Source organism: Anoplopoma fimbria, chromosome 20 (assembly GCF_027596085.1).
Source record: "Anoplopoma fimbria isolate UVic2021 breed Golden Eagle Sablefish chromosome 20, Afim_UVic_2022, whole genome shotgun sequence".
Classification (NCBI taxonomy): Eukaryota; Metazoa; Chordata; class Actinopteri; order Perciformes; family Anoplopomatidae; genus Anoplopoma; species Anoplopoma fimbria.
The window spans coordinates 10,057,943-10,075,229 of NC_072468.1; the positions used below are offsets into that span (position 1 = coordinate 10,057,943).

Here is a 17,287-nt window from a genome sequence, read left to right on the forward strand (position 1 = left end):
AAAAAAAGTTTGGCAGGTTTTTTGGCAAACATGCCCAAGGTTCCCTCCCCTTAATTTAAACAAAAACTCAGGCCTTTATCTTACAAATTGGACTTTTCAACACGCCCTATAAATAACATACAAAGATGACAGGAGCAAGCTTAAATGCATTTATTATGAAAATGTATAAATGTCACAGTTTACAAATAGAGATTATGTTTTCATAGTTTTGATTATGTTGAATCAGGTGGTATGTTAAGATGGGTGGACGGTGTGACAGTGCTCACTGCACAAGTCTACGAATTCTTCTGCGGTACCTTGATGATCACCTGACAACACAGACAAGAGGCAGTTTAAATGCTATGTTGTTATTTCTTATGTATTCTAATAAACTCTTTTGTTGGGTTAATTTCTCAGCACCAGAGGTTGCTGCTTGTTTAGCAGAAAAAGCTTCATGATCCATAATCCAGGAGGTTCTAATTCAGAGTGATTCATCTGATAAACTTAAAAATATTTAGTATATTTTTATACAATTACCGTTTTGACTTCAGTGTAGTTGTCCAATCCGTACTCTCCGAGCTCTCTGCCGTTACCGGAAGACTTGTAACCTCCGAACGGAGCCTGAGCAGCAAACACGTCGTAACAGTTGACCCTGCAGAGGGGAACACAAACACGCATGTATTTAACACAACACTCAGTGACAGAAAGAAAATGATCCCCTAGACCTGCGCAGTCAAATTTAATATCAAAATTGACGGTATTTAAACAAAGCCCATGCTGTAAAATTCAGCCATGAATATCTGCAGCTCAGCCTTTGTTTACACAGTAATGGTGTTCGTATCAACAATCCTACCAGACTGTTCCGGCGCGGAGCCCGTTGGAGACATAGTTGGCCTTATCGATGTCCTTAGTAAACACAGCGGCGGCCAGACCGTATTTAGTATCGTTGGCTCTCGTCACCACCTCCTCCAGTGTTTTAAACTTCATGATCTGCATCACTGGACCAAAGATCTGCGAGAGAAAACATTACAGAACAGGAAACAATAAGACCAATTAAGTTCTTGTTTCTATCGATAATTAACAATCAGACACACGGGCAAATTTAATCAATATTTTACGCCATCAGGGACCGAAATGATTAAATCTTTACTTGGGTATTTTTAAGCCTTGGCCTTATTTTCCCATGTGTTTATGTCCAAGTGACTATTGGGGACCACCTTTTTTAAAATTGGTCCAGTTATTGAGGGAAAAGGCTGCAAACGGCAGCCAATACATGATCTGTAATGTAATCGTTCGGGTACATCCACTAAAAGTGCTTGTTTTTGCCGCTGACATTGATTGTCATTATACATTTTTCACAACATCATGGAACCCTTCAAGAAAATAATATCCAGTCTGTTTGTTATTATGTCTACCCAAGTCTCACTTTAGAAGTCTCGTTCTGAAATCTCCCGTCACATCCACATTTTTTAAATGAGCTAAATATTCAGCCATAATATTTAAAATCTTTAGAAAACACTAAAGGCCAAAACACACTAAAAGCACCTGACACACATTTTGAAGTACACTTATTGTTTTAAAAGGCTGAACACACACAGGCGTGTCAACTGATAGGACGCCTCTACTCTTTCCTTGTTTCGTTTTTGGAGGATTGGATGCCATTTAACCGCCAGTATAAGGCTGGGTATTCTTTTAGAAATTGAAATGCCCGTACCAATACTAGTACCAGCACCGTTAGCTGCAAGAAACTGGCTCAGACAATCTCTGTGTGCAGGCAGGTAAGGCTGTGTGGGTTGTAGCTGCTGCAGTAGAGGGCCAATCACATGACGCTTAAATCGAAAACAAATTGCTGTGATTGGCTGTGAGCAAAACCATACAAACAGTCTTCACTATAAGTTCACTATAATTATGTGCTATGCTGATACCAGGATATTTGTATTTCTATTACCAGCACCAGAAGATGAATTTTGTTTCCATTGCAATAACATATAAGAGGGGTCAGATCCTGAAATAAACAACCCTGGAACTTAAGGATAGCCGATAAATAGTTATGAGTATGTACACAACCAATGGCAACAGCCAAAGAGCTCGAATCCAAGGTTTAAACTTTATAGGGAGTTGGTAAATTATATGAATGATATGAAGTAGTCCCTTTATTTAAATGATTTGTTTTTATGTAGCCATTCTAAACCTTCCATACTATCCTACCTCCTCCCTGGCAATGGTCATGTTGTCCTGGACATCTCCGAACACAGTAGGTTGGATGAAGTATCCTCTGTCCGCAGCCACTCCTCCTCCACACATCAGCTTGGCTCCCTCTCTCTTCCCGCTGCTGATGTAGCCCAGAATCTTGTTGAACTGCTCCTGATCCACCTGGAAGGCCACCACAGAGGGAAAAGCATGTGTGGGAGAGTATGTACACTAATTCAACTCTGGAGTTCCCCTGAGTTCTATGAAGCTTTTTGGCCCCTTTGAAGTTTGCTTTTAAAAAGAATAGACTTGTTAGTCTGTGATTTAGATCACATACAAAATTACAAATTAGTAGTCCCGTGCAAATAGGGCTTTTGACTGTTTTTCCCAAATGACAACAGCCAGTTTTGAAAAGTGAAGAGTCTTAAACTTGCATTCTCTCTAATGGCCATCAGGGGGGCGACTCCTCTGGTTGCAAAAATAAGTCTGGTTGTATAGAAGTCTGTGAGAAAATGACTCTACTTCTCACTTGATTTATCACCTCAGTAAACATTGTAAACATGAGTTTATGGTCTCAATCTCTAGTTTCAAGTGTTCTTCAATACAGCATGATGTTCATTTAGTAAATTATGGTTCAATTAGAGTAAAATAGACCATAAAGCAAAGAATGCTTTAAGGTGGGGCTACTTGTGATTGACAGGTCGCTACCACGGCATTGTACAATCTGGGAGTGGTCTGTGTTTTTCAGTTAATTTATGTTCAGTGTAACATTTTGGAGGCCTAAAAATGACAACAACAATGTATAACAGTGTGTGAGTGTGTGTGTTACCTGAGGTCCCTGCTCGGTCTTCAAGTCAAAGGGGTTTCCCACCACTCGTTTCCGAGCTCGCTCTACGCTGCGCTCCACAAACTCGTCGTAGATGTCTGCTTGGACAAAGGTTCGGGAGCCGGCACAGCAACACTGGCCTTGGTTGAAAAACAGCCCAAAGTGGGCCTGCTCCACTGCATCTTCCACTGAACGAGGAAATGACAAAGACAAACTTTCACCTTCAGCTGAAAGTCTTCCTAAAAATAAACAATACTAAAATCCTTTCCAATACAATATCAACCTGTGACTTGTAATGCGTTTTCGGATTGCTCCTCTCTTTCAAGAGCAATTGATAGCAGGGGGAAAATACTGGTTTTATTTCTCACTTTTCTATATCGATGTAGGAGTGTACTCCAGGGATATTCAGTATACCTTTATTAGCTAGTGTAGCAATAAAGTGTCAACGCTTGTGAATGATGTGCTAACGCACTCTGATAATTAGTTAGTAATTAGTAATTTTTCCAGTGTAACGGGTAACGAGTATCACGATTACACAACGTTTAACCATGACTAGCATACAAACACGGTGGTTTACGGAATACACACTGTTGGCGTCAGACAGGATGATATTCGGACTCTTTCCTCCCAGCTCCAGAGTGACTCTCTTCAGGTTACTGCTGCCTGACGCCTGCTGGATCAGATGACCGACCTGATGGACACAGATGGGGGAAGAAAGAGGTGGTGAAACCTTGGCTTCAGCTGAAACTATATTATTGGTGGAGAAGTTAGTGCTATAATAACGACTACACCTTACTGAAGATACTATTGCAAGCAACATGTGGCGGTTAGCCAAACTGATAGATTGGAAAATTAAGAGCTGTAGTGCATAAAGTCCTTATACTGTACATATGCGAGTACTTCATTGATGTGGTATGAAAGTGACAGATCTGTGACTGACTTAACTTTGTAAATGCTTTCATTTTATCGTCCTTTCATAAATCCACGACAAATTTTATTCCACTTTGTAGCCAATTTCTCCGTAGAAGAAAGCTAAAAGGTAAGATAAAATAGCCTATGTTTTAAAGACTTTGTATACTTAATAATGATATATTACTTACTCATACATCATGGTTTATCAGTTGATTTACATTTTGTATTAAGAATCTGAATCTGCAAGGAAACCTAACTAGATTGCCTTGGCTTGCATCCATGAAATCTTGGCTTATTTTGTGTATTGAGCCTGTTCAGGGTATTTCGCACACTGCTGGCAAAAAAAATGAAGGCAAAAAAACAGAGAACTGTGCTACCTCTGTGGATCCGGTGAAGGCCAACTTGTCAACATCCATGTGCCCTGCGATGGCAGCGCCGGCTGATGGTCCCATGCCCGCCAAGATATTCACAACACCTTCAGGAAAACCCACCTGGAAAAAGAGCCAGATCAACAATAGTTTGAAAAATGTTGCTTGATATTATTGAGTACATCTAAAAGAGGTAACTTTTGTGTGACTGTGTACTTAAAGGCACAATGAATACGATTAGTTGGTGCGTTCTGTTAACACAGCATTCAAAGTCGGCCTCTCCTCCCTGGCTCAACAAGGGTTTAGGTGATTTAGGTGGCAACGTCAGAGGCTGAAAAATAAAGCCAACGCTGAAGTGCAGTTCATCAAATGGCCAGTTGAGGTTGGCACTAAAAGAAAGTAAATCTCCACAGACCTCCATGTTAAAATGGCCAACTTTACAGCAGAAATATAAATGTTTTCAGCATGGTCCCAAAAAAACGGTTTTGGTCTTCAGAGTTAATTTCTCCTTTCAACTGTGCAGGGGTATGAATTTCTAAACAACTCCCCGTTTAAATAATATCAAGGCTTAATGTTATGATTATTAAGGGGAAAAACCATGGAAAACTGTGGCATCTCCTGATTTTACTGCTCAACAATAGATTATCTTAAATAACAAAACGTGAGACTTTTATTGTGAAGAATTTATAGGAAAATTTGTCTATCAACCAATTAGTTGAGAGTTGTAAGCGGCTATTCTTCAATAACACAAGTCTACTGCAGGGAGGACAAGTAGGCAGCAAACATAACGGGATGCTTTTATTGTTAAGAAATTCTAGGAAATAAGACAATTTTTATCCACCATTATACAGACGCTCCTTTTGGCCCCGAAATATATCGGATCACTCAGGTCTGACATTTCTAATGTTGGGGACACACACAACTGAATTGTGCAAGCTTTAATACCAGCCCAGCAAAAATTAAAGGTTGGAAGAGTATAGAATTTGTTACTTTGATTCAATTTATTTTACCAGCTGAATGGTAAAACAGGAATATTATATTTGTAAGAAAAAAAAAATGGAAGAGATGGTGTTAATGTTCCGTTGTATTGCATTTATGCTCATATAAATGTTTCTGGTAAAGTCACGTTAACTATATGTTTGTTACTGAGGAAAAAGAAACACAGCACCTCTTTAATGAGGTTGGCCACATAGAGTGCTGTGAGCGGCGTCTGCTCTGCCACTTTCATCACCACAGTGTTACCAGTCGCCAGGGCAGGGGCAAGTTTCCAGGCCTGCATCAACAGAGGGAAGTTCCACTGCATGGAGAGAAGGAGGATACATCAGGAGAAAATTATATACAGGCATTACAGCTTCACAAAAATAATGACATAACAACTGTCACCATCCCGTCACCATGAATGATTTCAGCTTTCTGACTGTGTTAAGACCACTTTGAACTCTGCGAGAAAAAAAAAGCAAATCCATCATTGCAGTGGTGATGCCAAAACAGAAGTCTCAGGCAAAACAATGCAGGGTCAAAAAAGGTTTAACCAGTCTCATTTTTGGCTGCAACGGCGTTCAAATAAATGCAAACTCATACTCCTGGTAGATTATTTTGCAACGTGCAAGCCGTATTTCTACCTCACAACTGATAAGTCCTGTTAGTATAACAAACTGTTGTGCAGTGTGTGGACATCTGATGTAATAAACGACATTCAGAGCATTAATAAAGCAAACAACTATTATCTTAGTAAAGATATGGTGGAGTTATGTCAACCTGAGCAGAGAATAAAGTCCCCCTCCCTCTGTGTGAGTTGTTATCTGAGCATCTCCCTGCTTTGTTGACACAGCAGGGCCGGCCTTGTGTGCCTCTAAGAGCACGTTCTCCGCTCTGCACTGCTCTCATATGGCGGATACAGCTGATAACGGGGCCTCGATCTGCGTCGTTGCGGAAGCTTAGCACCCAACCTCTTGTTACCCCTCATGTAAACACTGTTAGCTGTCAGCACGTTTGCAGTAGTTTGTACTGCAAGCACAGTTAGCTACAAGCAGCCGTCCCAGCCATTACCATGTGAGAGCTGTTGGGAGGCAATCGAAATGCTGTAATTATGCAACTTTACACCATGGGTTTCTAAAGTCTGAGACTGTGGGCCTCCCCTCAGACAAAGCTGGAATCATGATCCTGTCATTTGATCCCATAGACAACAATTGAGCAAATATTGCTGCTATTGCTGTTTGACATAACTTCAGACTACCAAATACATGAAATAGGTCTGTCCTTGTTACTTTCTGACTCTGGGAAATTAGGATATTCAAAGTATGACTTGAAAGAGCTGCGGAAATTCTGATAGCACTGGCCTTGCTTTGATTCGTCAGCTGAACAGAAGTGACAGTGAGCACACAACATAAAGGCTTAAAAAGTGTTTCCCACAAACACACACTTCTATCTTTGCCTGGGAGCTGGATGATTTCCCAGACTGTCTGGTTTCCAATAGCACGGCCTCGTATGACCCACTCCTCTTGTCTTCCATCTGTGTGCTCTAGTATGCACTCAAGAAAAAGTGTAATTTACTTGCATTGTTTCGCTCAATTCCTGGATGCCCATGGGATCATGATTATTGTTATTTGATCCCATAGCCAATCAACAATTGAGCAAAGATTGCCTAATATTGCTGTTTGACTCCAGACTACACCAAATACATGAGAAAGGTCTGTCCTTTTTCTTTTTTCTGATTCTGGGAAAGAAGGAAAACAGTCAAATTCCCCAAAACTACTGTATATCTGAACCATCTCTCTAAAAGGAATGCACCGTTACCGATATCAGGCCGATACTTACTCAAACAATAGAATCTGACTGTGGCTACAACTATAGCAGGGGTGTATTTGAGAACATATACAGTATAAGCTTGGTATTCATATAACAGAGTCGTCAGTCAATGGTAAAAAATCAGCTGCAAAAACTAATAGTATGCCTTTCAATTCCCTCCTTTCACATTTTGAATATTTACTTTCATTTTCCAGCTACAATATTTGAATCTTCCCTGCCCCCTGCCCCCCCCTCACCGGTATGATCTGTCCACAGACTCCGATGGGTTCATGTCTGGTGTAGCAGAAATAATCTCCGTCGATGGGGATGGTCTTTCCCTCCCATTTGTCAGCCCAGCCTGCGTAGTACCTGAACACAACAGGGTTTAACCCGTGTTAGTACAATAGTACAATTAAAGCAGAGCTACTTCATCTTATGTCTCACCTATGAGATTAAACTAAAGAGCTGGATGAAACTGTATTGTTTTACTAGAGTGAGGCAGCCGAAGGTATCTGCGAGAAGTTACGAAGCAGTTTTATATCATTGTTGCATTGTTGTTTTGAACATCTTTCTGCTTCCTTTTGGCCCAAGCGGCCCACAGTGAAGCTGTGTGTTTGTTACCTAAAACATTTCACCACGGTGGGCAGATCCACAGCGTAGGAGATGGTGTATGGCTTCCCATTGTCAAGGGTCTCCAGTTCCTGTGCAAACGACAAAGTATCAGTTTAAGCTGTGAAATATGATGCGTTATGATGCGTACCAAATATCATAGAAGATACACAAAATGCTGTAATTGTTAGTAGGCAGGTCCAACTCAGCCATTAGCAAAAAGCAGTGACGTACCAAATAAAGCTAATCAATAGGGTTGAATGAATGATGGATGAATATCGTGAACCATGGAAATAAAATAGGAGTAGAACAGACAATCACTTTCAAATCAACGTAGCAGGCTGGTCAGAGCGGCTGCCATTTTTGTGTGTACTTATGGGACGAGTATTTATTCAAGTTATTTATATTTGTGTACGTTTTCTTATTTTATTTAAGGCACACAGGCAAATGCCATTGTTGGCTTTTTCTCTAAATGGTGACATTGACAAATGGGGGCCATTTTTAAAAGGGATGACCAAGAGGAGAAATACACAGTAATAATATTGTAGAAATGAAACCCCTGGATAGTCAGTTTTGAAAAAGTCTGTACTGGTCTATCCAGGGATTTTTGATGAAATAGGTTTTTTGTTTTGACATCCAACAATGACTCACAGCAAGGTAGGCAGAATCCCTCTCAATGGCATCGGCCAATCGGTTGAGAAGCAGGCCGCGATGAGAGGCGTCCATCCGTCGCCACGGTGACCCCAACCTGAAGGCATCACGTGCTGCTTTCACCGCCTTGTCCACATCTGCCTGGAAATATAATACGATTAACTTGGTAGTTTTAAAAAGGAATACTCCTGTGAACGTTTTTTTTTTTTTTTGATTACAATTCAGGAAATGTGGTTTTCACAGCAGATCTGCATGCTGTAGCACAGTGGTTCTCAACCTTTTTTCAGTGATGTACCCCCTGTGAAATATTTTTTCAGCCAAGTACCCCCTAACCAGCGCAAAGGATTTTTGGTTGAAAAAAAGATGGAATACACAGCGCTGTGCCATCAGTGTCTGATTATTAAACTGTCAACACTGAAGATTGCATTGTGGCATTGAATTCAGTTCATGAACTTACACTTATATTTTATTGAATATTTATTAAATAACTATTTTGAAAGGATTTTTGAATGGATGCTAATTTTAAATATATTCTTTAAAAATCTCAAGTACCCCCTGGAGTGCCTTCACGTACCCCCAGGGGTACACGTACCCCCATTTGAGAACCACTGCTGTAGCAGATACACAGGGAATTTAATTTCAGTTGGACTAGTTCAATTTCAGCTGAATGTTTTTTCCGTCTTCTCTAAATGTTGCGTACTAATGCTCCCTACCTTCACTGGAACATAAATGAATGAATGCATGCGGTCTGTGTGTATCAGAGAGTGTGTTTACCCCATCAGCCTCTGCAACCTGACAGATGACTTCCCGGTCGCTGGGTTGATGGTAGGGAAGGTTTTCCCACTCGTCGCATCGTGCCACTGGTTGTTGATAAAGAGCTGAAACCGTCAAATGTATCATTAAAAGGGCTGCATTCATAACAGAACACACATTTTGTTCCCTGCTACTGCGGAAACAATATTACGTAATTCCTTATCTGGTTCCTTTTGTATTTGTTTCACAAGGTACTGTGACACAATCTCCCTGTGTTAGACTGGGTTATGAGTTAAGATAAGATAAGATAAGATAATCCTTTATTAGTCCCGCAGCGGGGAAATTTGCAGGCTTACAGCAGCATAGAGTTAAAGTGCACACAAGAGACATAGTAAAGAAAGACAAGATAAAAATAAAAAATGAAAAATAAAAAATAAAAATAAAAAAACAAGTATTATAAATAAGCAATAAAAACAGTAGAAAAACACAATAACTGAAATATAATATTTATAGACAGAAAAAAACTATTTTAACTATTATTGCACAGAGTTTTTATTGTCATGTGTCATGTGGTCTGCTGGGAGCAGAGCTGGTTGTGCAGCCTGACAGCAGCAGGAAGGAAGGACCTGCGGTACTTTGATGTAGGTCTAACAAAATAATGACACTGTATTTGATACCGTCAGTCACTGCTGACAGTAAGAGGTGAGTAATAGCAGTAACCTACAACAAATCTGACCAAAAAAAAAAAGCTTCAAATAGCCTTAAAATTGCAAGAATGACCTTTAAATGATTAAACAGTTGCCATCTCTTCCCAAAAAAAGTGTTATCATTAATCAAGTTAATCCGCACTCTCTGCAGGCTTTGCCAGTACTTTTATGATTCTCCAGAGCAATAGGGACATTGCGCATTGGGAGTTTGTCGAGTTTGCGATTACATAACGCCACATGACCCTCGTGTGTGTGTGTGTATGTGTGTGTGTGTGTGTGTGTGTGTGTGTGTGTGTGTGTGTGTGTGTGTGTGTGTGTGTGTGTGTGGCTGCTCCTTAACCAGCACTGCACACAGCATTAACAAAAAGTAGTGCAATAGAAAGTTAGTGCGGCTGGATCCTGGACCCGAGTTCATAGCCTATCTAACACGTCCTCCAAGCCAAAGCAAACCTTGAACCATTACTCCCAATACACTGACACTTGTTTCCTCAGTGGACTAGTACATTGTATTAAGCGTTTCAGTTGTTTTCTGCATTGACAGGCACTTGTTGATTGCGCAGTTGGCCAATGTCCGATGCAGTAGTTGAGGCTAACTGTGGCTTTACTCGCCTTGTTATAGTGGACCTCCGGCTGGGTGTTGGGTGCAGGGATGGCGGCCGCAGAGTAGTGACACACGGGTGTACGGCTCAGTCCGGGGAGGGTCCGAGAGAACACGGTACGGATCATGGTGCTTTCTTTGCCTGCAGGTGACCGCGACTCTAACAACCCTCTAACAAGCCTTCCTCCTCGGGATCGGGTGGAGGGGGCGGGGCTTATCATCCGGCCTCTGACACAGTCGTGACGTCACCGCCCTGAATAGCAAGGGTCATTTGGGCCAAAACTATGCTTCTTATAGTTTATGTTTATTCAATAGCCGATGTAAATGCTGATTCAAACTGTAATCCAAAAATGTCTTTATTTAAACTCTAAACGGGCAACAAGACATTTTTCGGTTCTTCAACATGTCCCCTCCCGGCCTCCGTACGTCCAAAAGTGGTTCACGTGTGCAAGTTTTTTCACTGACTGTTTGAAAACGATGCTTGAACGTTCACATTCAAGCCATATTATAACGGGATTTACAAAAGTGAAACTATTCATCCTCTACATTGTGACAATAATAGCATATCGTCATTTTGTTTATCCTTATATGTCCATTGCAATTACAGAAATTGCAGTTATGCTCAAAGATAAACCAAACCTTTGACGGGTATTTAAACGTTCCTGGTGATAATCATTATTTTAATTCATTTTTACAGGTGTCAACCATAAGTAAACCAACTGAAAAATCTACACACAGGGATTGATGGAATGGGGGCAGAAACAAAGGGAGGATGAGAGGAAACCATGATGGTTTTACAAAGTTTAAGGGAAATTAGATGTGTAGGAGGGAACAGGGGAGATGAGACAATCACATGAATACTTAGATTTGGATCATAGACTGTATTTAAGAAGATTTGGATGGACTGCACTACACCGTACACTATTCAAAATAGGTAAACGTAATACATGTATATGCGATTACTGTGGGCAAGAAGAAACAGTTGAGCATATTACACTATAGTCCCGATGATGAGACAAAGAAGATAGAGTTGTTTTATTCAAAACCTCACAAAGATAAAAGTACAGTTTGAGTTCATATATGTTCTACAAACGAGCTCACAAAATTAGTGTTATCGATTACTATTTCAGTGTCTTTGACAAATTAATATAATAGAGAATATATGTTTTTATTTGTGTTTTGTTTATTTAAATTGTTTTATTTTCTTGAACATTGGAAACACTAGTCATTCTGACCCACACTTCACACCATTTAGTGGCGGTAATTCGCCAAATTGTTGTTAGCCAACCGCCAATAAACTTAAAAAAGAAGAAGAAAAAGATCGATTTGTGATCAACCTCACACATGTAATCAACCATCCGAAGCAGAAGGTGGCGGTAATGAGTGTAGACAAGGTAATGGAGTTAATACGCTGGGTGCCAACCGCTGTAATGTAACGAACGTAACCAACCCAAGAACACGAAGAAGAAAACAGAACACGAAGAAGAAAGCTATCATCATTGGAGTTAACACACAGCTCGTACAGCACGTAGTGCATACTACTTTTCCATTTAAACATGTATATTTCTATGAGGTAACTAGGTTAACGAGTGTAGAAATCAATAAGTTAATTCCCCAGGGGTTAACATTAAAGGTTAGCTGGTCGATACAGTAACGCTAGAGTTAGGTTATCTGCTGCTTCGTTGCTAGCTTAGCTAGCTTCTGATGTGCTAACTAACGCTACTTAGCTTAGTTAAAAAGCTGAGCGTGTTAAGTCAACTCAGTCAGCAAGAGGCAACGATTCATATCAAAAGCGGCAACATTATAGACAAAGGTAATTCATAACTTTCATATCGTTATTCAAATAAATATATATTTAAAATGTAACGATGATCCCCAGTGCAAACTACTAGCTGATACTGTTAGTTGTCTAAAAGCTATTATGTAGCGTGCTGTTTGTTTTGGGCTAAATGTCAACAATGGGGTCTTTTGCAGTGAATATATTTCTGGGTGATCTTTTCAAGTCTTCAGTATTTACGTTGTTGTGCATGTTCGCTAGATTGAGACATTTTTTGGCTGGTCTTTGATCAATGTTGTTGTCTCACAGCATGGCGCTCAAGTCAGGAGAGGAGCGTCTGAAAGAGATGGAGGCTGAGATGGCTCTGTGAGTATAATTACCTTAAGGATCGTTTCACCCTCACTACGTTTTTAGTTAATATTCCAAGTGCTGCGAATGTAATTCTTTGATCTAGTAAACTTTTAAAGAAAACTGTTAACGTTCTGACCCCCCATAATAAATGCCGGTCTGTCTCGATACTTGTCTTGCTGCAGTTTTGAGCAGGAGGTTCTTGGTGGTCCGGTGCCAGTGTCAGGAAGCCCACCTGTCATGGAGGCAGTACCAATAGCTCTTTCTGTCCCAGCTGTTCAAATGGTGCGGCCCATTATAGGCACCAACACCTACAGACAGGTTTGTACCACTCTAGTAGTATCTGGATAGTTATGTACTACCCAGTCTGCTCATTGTTGAGTCATGAATGTAAAGTAAAAAAAATGCTTCTTTGTTTTAATGGCAAAAGACTCTATAAATAGAGTTGCTGATGGAGAAAATCATTTTTCCATTCTTTATGAACACCATTTACCCTATCTTCTCTATCTTACTTTTGTTTGCTACCTTTCATCCTCTCTTTTAGGTCCAGCAGACATTAGAAGCCAGAGCTGCTAGTTTCGTTGGTCCTCCACCCCCTGTCTTTGCAGGACCAGGTGAACATAAACACTGTACATCATAACTAAGGTTTTACAGTAACATACCCGGTTATGATAGTTTTGGAATTGTATATTGATGAGTCTCCGAGGCGGGGCAGATTACTATTTGTGTAGCCTAACCAAAGTTTAGAACTCTCCAGAAGTGTGTGTGAAAATATTCTGCTGTCACACTGTGTCTTTTACATCTCTCATTTACACTAACTGTGATACTTGTGTCTGTCCCAGTCCCTCCAGTACGTCCTCCCATGCTGAGACCAGCCTTTGTCCCCCATATCCTGCAGAGGCCCGGTAAGGTTACCTCTAGAGCAGTAAACCTTTAAATTTGTTTCTACAGAAAGATTCTGAGTAATTTTAATTGATTGATTATTAACAAATCTGTCTCACGTGCAAATAATACATTCATGAAAAATGGCTTCTCACTCTGGGTTTGTTCTGTGACTGAATTTAAGAGGTTTAATGTTATTTGCTTTCATCCGGCATCCCTTTTTGATTTTTTGCTGTCATTCATATGTATGTGTTGACAGTTGGTCCGAGGATGCAGATGATGCGTGGTCCTCCAATAGCACCTCCTCTGCCCCGGCCTCCTCCACCTCCTCCCATGATGCTCCCTCCTTCCATGCAGGGCCAATCACCTCAGGGACCCTCTCAGCCCATCCAGCACATGGCGGCCCCACCTCAGGTCAGAGCTCACAGAAGGGAATAGTGTTTAGCACGGCATCCATTATCACCACATCACTCTGTGCACAATACTGCTTCATGTCATACTGTGTCAGCAGTTACTCTTCCTATAAACATAATACTACTGGGATAAATTTAATTTCGCTCTTTTGTCATCACCATTATTTTTGTTATCATGTTACCTGTCTTAAGTTCTTGTGTCTGCCTGTGCGTCTCACTCAGGTCCGCAATATGGTCTCCATGGTGTCAGCCCCGCCCACGAGACAGGGACCCCCGCCTCCTGTCAAACAGACGCCGTCAATCATTCAGGCAGCACCCACCGTGTACTCTGCTCCTCCTGCCCCGTCTGGACATAAAAGAATTGACGTTCGAGCTCAGAGACAAGCCAGAATGGTATTTGCATGTTGAAGCATTATGAGTGCTTGTTCTGTCTCTTCATGTGATTTTTATATTGTGCCTGTGTTGCCTGGACATGCGTGTTTGAACACCAGTGACAGCATCACTTCCTGAACAGGAGTGCCTTTTGTGTCATGATGTAAATGATTGAAAAGTGTTGTACTTAAGAGGGAAACATGAGAGGACTATAGGCTAAAACTACACTTTTATTGCAAACTCTGATTTGAATAAAGCTCCTTTCCTGCTGTTCATAAACCCCTCTAACAACTGCTAACCTCTAACCTCAGGCTTTTGTCTTCAGTGGGAAAGCTTACCATCAGCGTTCATTGCCAGGACAAATGACTGCAGTAGTTATGGGTATTTATGGGCTCCAGCTCGATTGGCAGAGATGGAATCATGACTGCCGGATGGACATGCTAATTTTTGCCACTTTTCCAGCGCATTGAAATATAAAATGACGATTATTATGATATATTAAGATGCGAAACATACAATTAATCTGCTCCCCACAAAGCCGCCAAACTCCAGTCAGACAACCGTAATTTTACCTCGCTGATCATGGAAACACACCTTTTCCTAATCCTGTTCTCAGATGCGTTTGTGATGTCAAATGTGACACACCAGAAAAGAAGACGTACAGGTCCAATTGCAATAGGAAAGGAGTCATTTGCCTACTTTAAGTGGTAAATTTCCCTTGTTTAAAAAAACCTGCATATAAATTTGGTTCATTAAGTGTATAAGTGATGTAACGTGCTGTGTGTTGATGAATCTGCTGCCGTTGTAGCATCATGAGCCAGTGTGTCCCTTGTGTCTCTTTCAGGAGGAGCTGGCAGCGCGGGTTGCGGAGCAGCAGGCAGCAGTGATGGCAGCAGGTCTACTGGACAAGAAGGAGAGCGAAGACAACGGCGCCGTCATTGGACCCAGCATGCCTGAGCCCGAGCCCCCCACACAGAGGTACAAGGAAGAACAGCATTTCTTCTGTTGAGCCTGAAGCTCTCATGATTTTCCTTTTTCTGTACTGTGACATAAGGGCGCTATAGGGCCCGAATGATGTGAACACAAACATTAGTCATGTGTGATAGTTGAATTGCTTACATTATTTACAAATTTGATTACACTTGGAAAATTAGCTGGAAATTTCACATGCAAAGAAGCTTTATTTACAAAGCTCTGTAGATGTACTGCATCAGCATCCAGACATTTTAGAAACCCTGGGTATAAATGTTATCTTGTTCTGTGTGTGTTCGTGTGTGTTCGTGTGGGTCGCAGCCTGTGGAAAGTGCTACAGAGGACAAAAAGAGATCAAAGTCGGATAAGGTGAAGAAGTGTATCCGTACTGCAGCGGGGACCAGCTGGGAGGACGCCAGTCTGTTGGACTGGGAATCAGGTACAAACAGCTGCTGGGACACAAGGACTCTGTCTTCAGTTATAACAGCACTTTCACCAACAGAGGTGCAGGTTCCAGGAAAGACGTGCATAACTGGTCCGGATGACCAAAGGGTGCAGCTACTGATAGTTTCAGGAGTCTGAAGAGAAGATTGATAAACTGGCAGTTTGTGTAATAGGTTCTTATGCAGAAATGTACCAGGAAACCCAAACCAGAAAATCTGTTGTTTCTGTCACTGCAGAGTTTTACTCGTTTTCAGTCATTTCTTTTTGGTTGATCATGGTTAATAGCATTTCTTTCATTCAACACACATTGGTTATCACGTAGCTCTTGCCTGAAAAAAGAACAGTGATTCAAATTAAATATCCCAGTTGATTTCAATGCTTTTACTTCCTGATCACCTGCTGCAGGATAAACATAACACTTTCTGAGTCTTTCATACCGCTCTTATCATGTGTCTGTAAATGTTGTTTTCTCTCCTGGTTGCAGATGATTTCCGTATATTCTGCGGTGATCTGGGCAATGAGGTGAATGATGACATCCTGGCCAGAGCCTTCAGCAGATACCCGTCTTTCCTCAAAGCAAAGGTTAGCTTGGTTTTTTTCTGTTTAATTGGCTTTGTTAACCTCCTGCAGTCACTTTAAGACACTTGTACGACCTTGGTCTTTGTAGTCTTTGTCATCATTCCTATCAGTTCCGTGAACATTTTACTCACAAACTAATTGAGTTGATGGAAAGACAATATATATATTTATGTATTTTTCATACATCTTAAAGCCTTTACACACAGTTTTTTTGTACCGTTAATTTGCATGTCAATGTAGTTTTTTTCAAACTGATACTTTCATAAAACGTGAAACTTATGGCGCGTAAAAAAGGCATTTTTTTTTTTTCTGGATCAAGGTTGTTTTTTCTTTGCTGACTGAGCATTTAATAAAGAGTGGACGTGATATGTCTTTGTCTCACTGGTTAAAGAGCGGTGTGTACGTAGTGAACAAATGAAATCCTCACAAAAATTGTCCTCATCAGGTGGTGAGAGACAAACGCACAGGAAAGACCAAAGGCTACGGCTTCGTCAGCTTCAAAGATCCAAACGACTACGTCAGAGCCATGAGAGAGATGAACGGTCAGTCTGTACACACACACACACACACACACACACACACACACTCTCTCTCTAGACCTTTGCAAACTATCACAGGGTTAAGTTTGCAAGTGGATACCTTCGATGTGGATTTGGATGGTCTTCGCTCTAGAAATTGAGTTGGTTAGTAACTGCTGCCTGTGTCTTCCTCTCTCTCTCTTTGTCCAGGTAAGTATGTTGGCAGTCGTCCCATCAAACTGAGGAAGAGCATGTGGAAGGACCGCAACATGGAAGTGGTGCGCAAGAAGCAGAAAGAGAAGAAGAAACTGGGCCTTAGATAGAGACAGTGTGTGTGTGAGAGTGTGTGTGTTGTGCCGCCCATTGGACCGACAACATCGTGTGAGAGCGTACTGAGGATTGTACAGGTGTCGACTCTTTTTTTTCCTTCCTTAAATAAAACCATAATTTCTTAGTTGTTCACTGTTCATTTTACCTGATGTGTTCACCAGAATACATTTTTACTTCTACTCCTTGTAGAGGTACTAATTCGGATTTAAATCCATTGTGCGGTCACTGTATTTATATCAGTTGTTCCCAACCCTTTTGGTTTGTGACCGGCT

At 41.0% G+C, this 17,287-nt stretch overlaps 2 protein-coding genes across 2 annotated transcripts; one reads left to right on the top strand and one right to left on the bottom strand.

Annotated features, from left to right (window-relative positions):
- Window positions 1-135: 135 nt before the first annotated feature.
- On the bottom strand, window positions 136-10,588 carry LOC129109459 (aldehyde dehydrogenase, mitochondrial-like). Its single transcript, XM_054621529.1, is given in 14 exon segments — window positions 136-308; window positions 517-631; window positions 833-990; window positions 2,188-2,352; window positions 2,999-3,183; window positions 3,584-3,686; window positions 4,285-4,398; window positions 5,444-5,572; window positions 7,320-7,431; window positions 7,684-7,763; window positions 8,323-8,463; window positions 9,097-9,131; window positions 9,134-9,200; window positions 10,392-10,588. Coding segments are annotated over 14 exon segments (1,554 nt in total). The 5' UTR covers window positions 10,509-10,588; the 3' UTR covers window positions 136-275.
- Window positions 10,589-11,844: 1,256 nt separating this feature from the next.
- LOC129109857 (RNA-binding protein 42-like) lies at window positions 11,845-17,254 on the top strand. The gene is given in 13 exon segments (XM_054622002.1): window positions 11,845-12,193; window positions 12,467-12,523; window positions 12,691-12,826; window positions 13,050-13,119; window positions 13,348-13,410; window positions 13,647-13,801; window positions 14,023-14,193; window positions 15,017-15,137; window positions 15,140-15,150; window positions 15,466-15,583; window positions 16,073-16,170; window positions 16,613-16,709; window positions 16,896-17,254. Coding segments are annotated over 12 exon segments (1,209 nt in total). The 5' UTR covers window positions 11,845-12,193; window position 12,467; the 3' UTR covers window positions 17,009-17,254.
- Window positions 17,255-17,287: the final 33 nt, after the last annotated feature.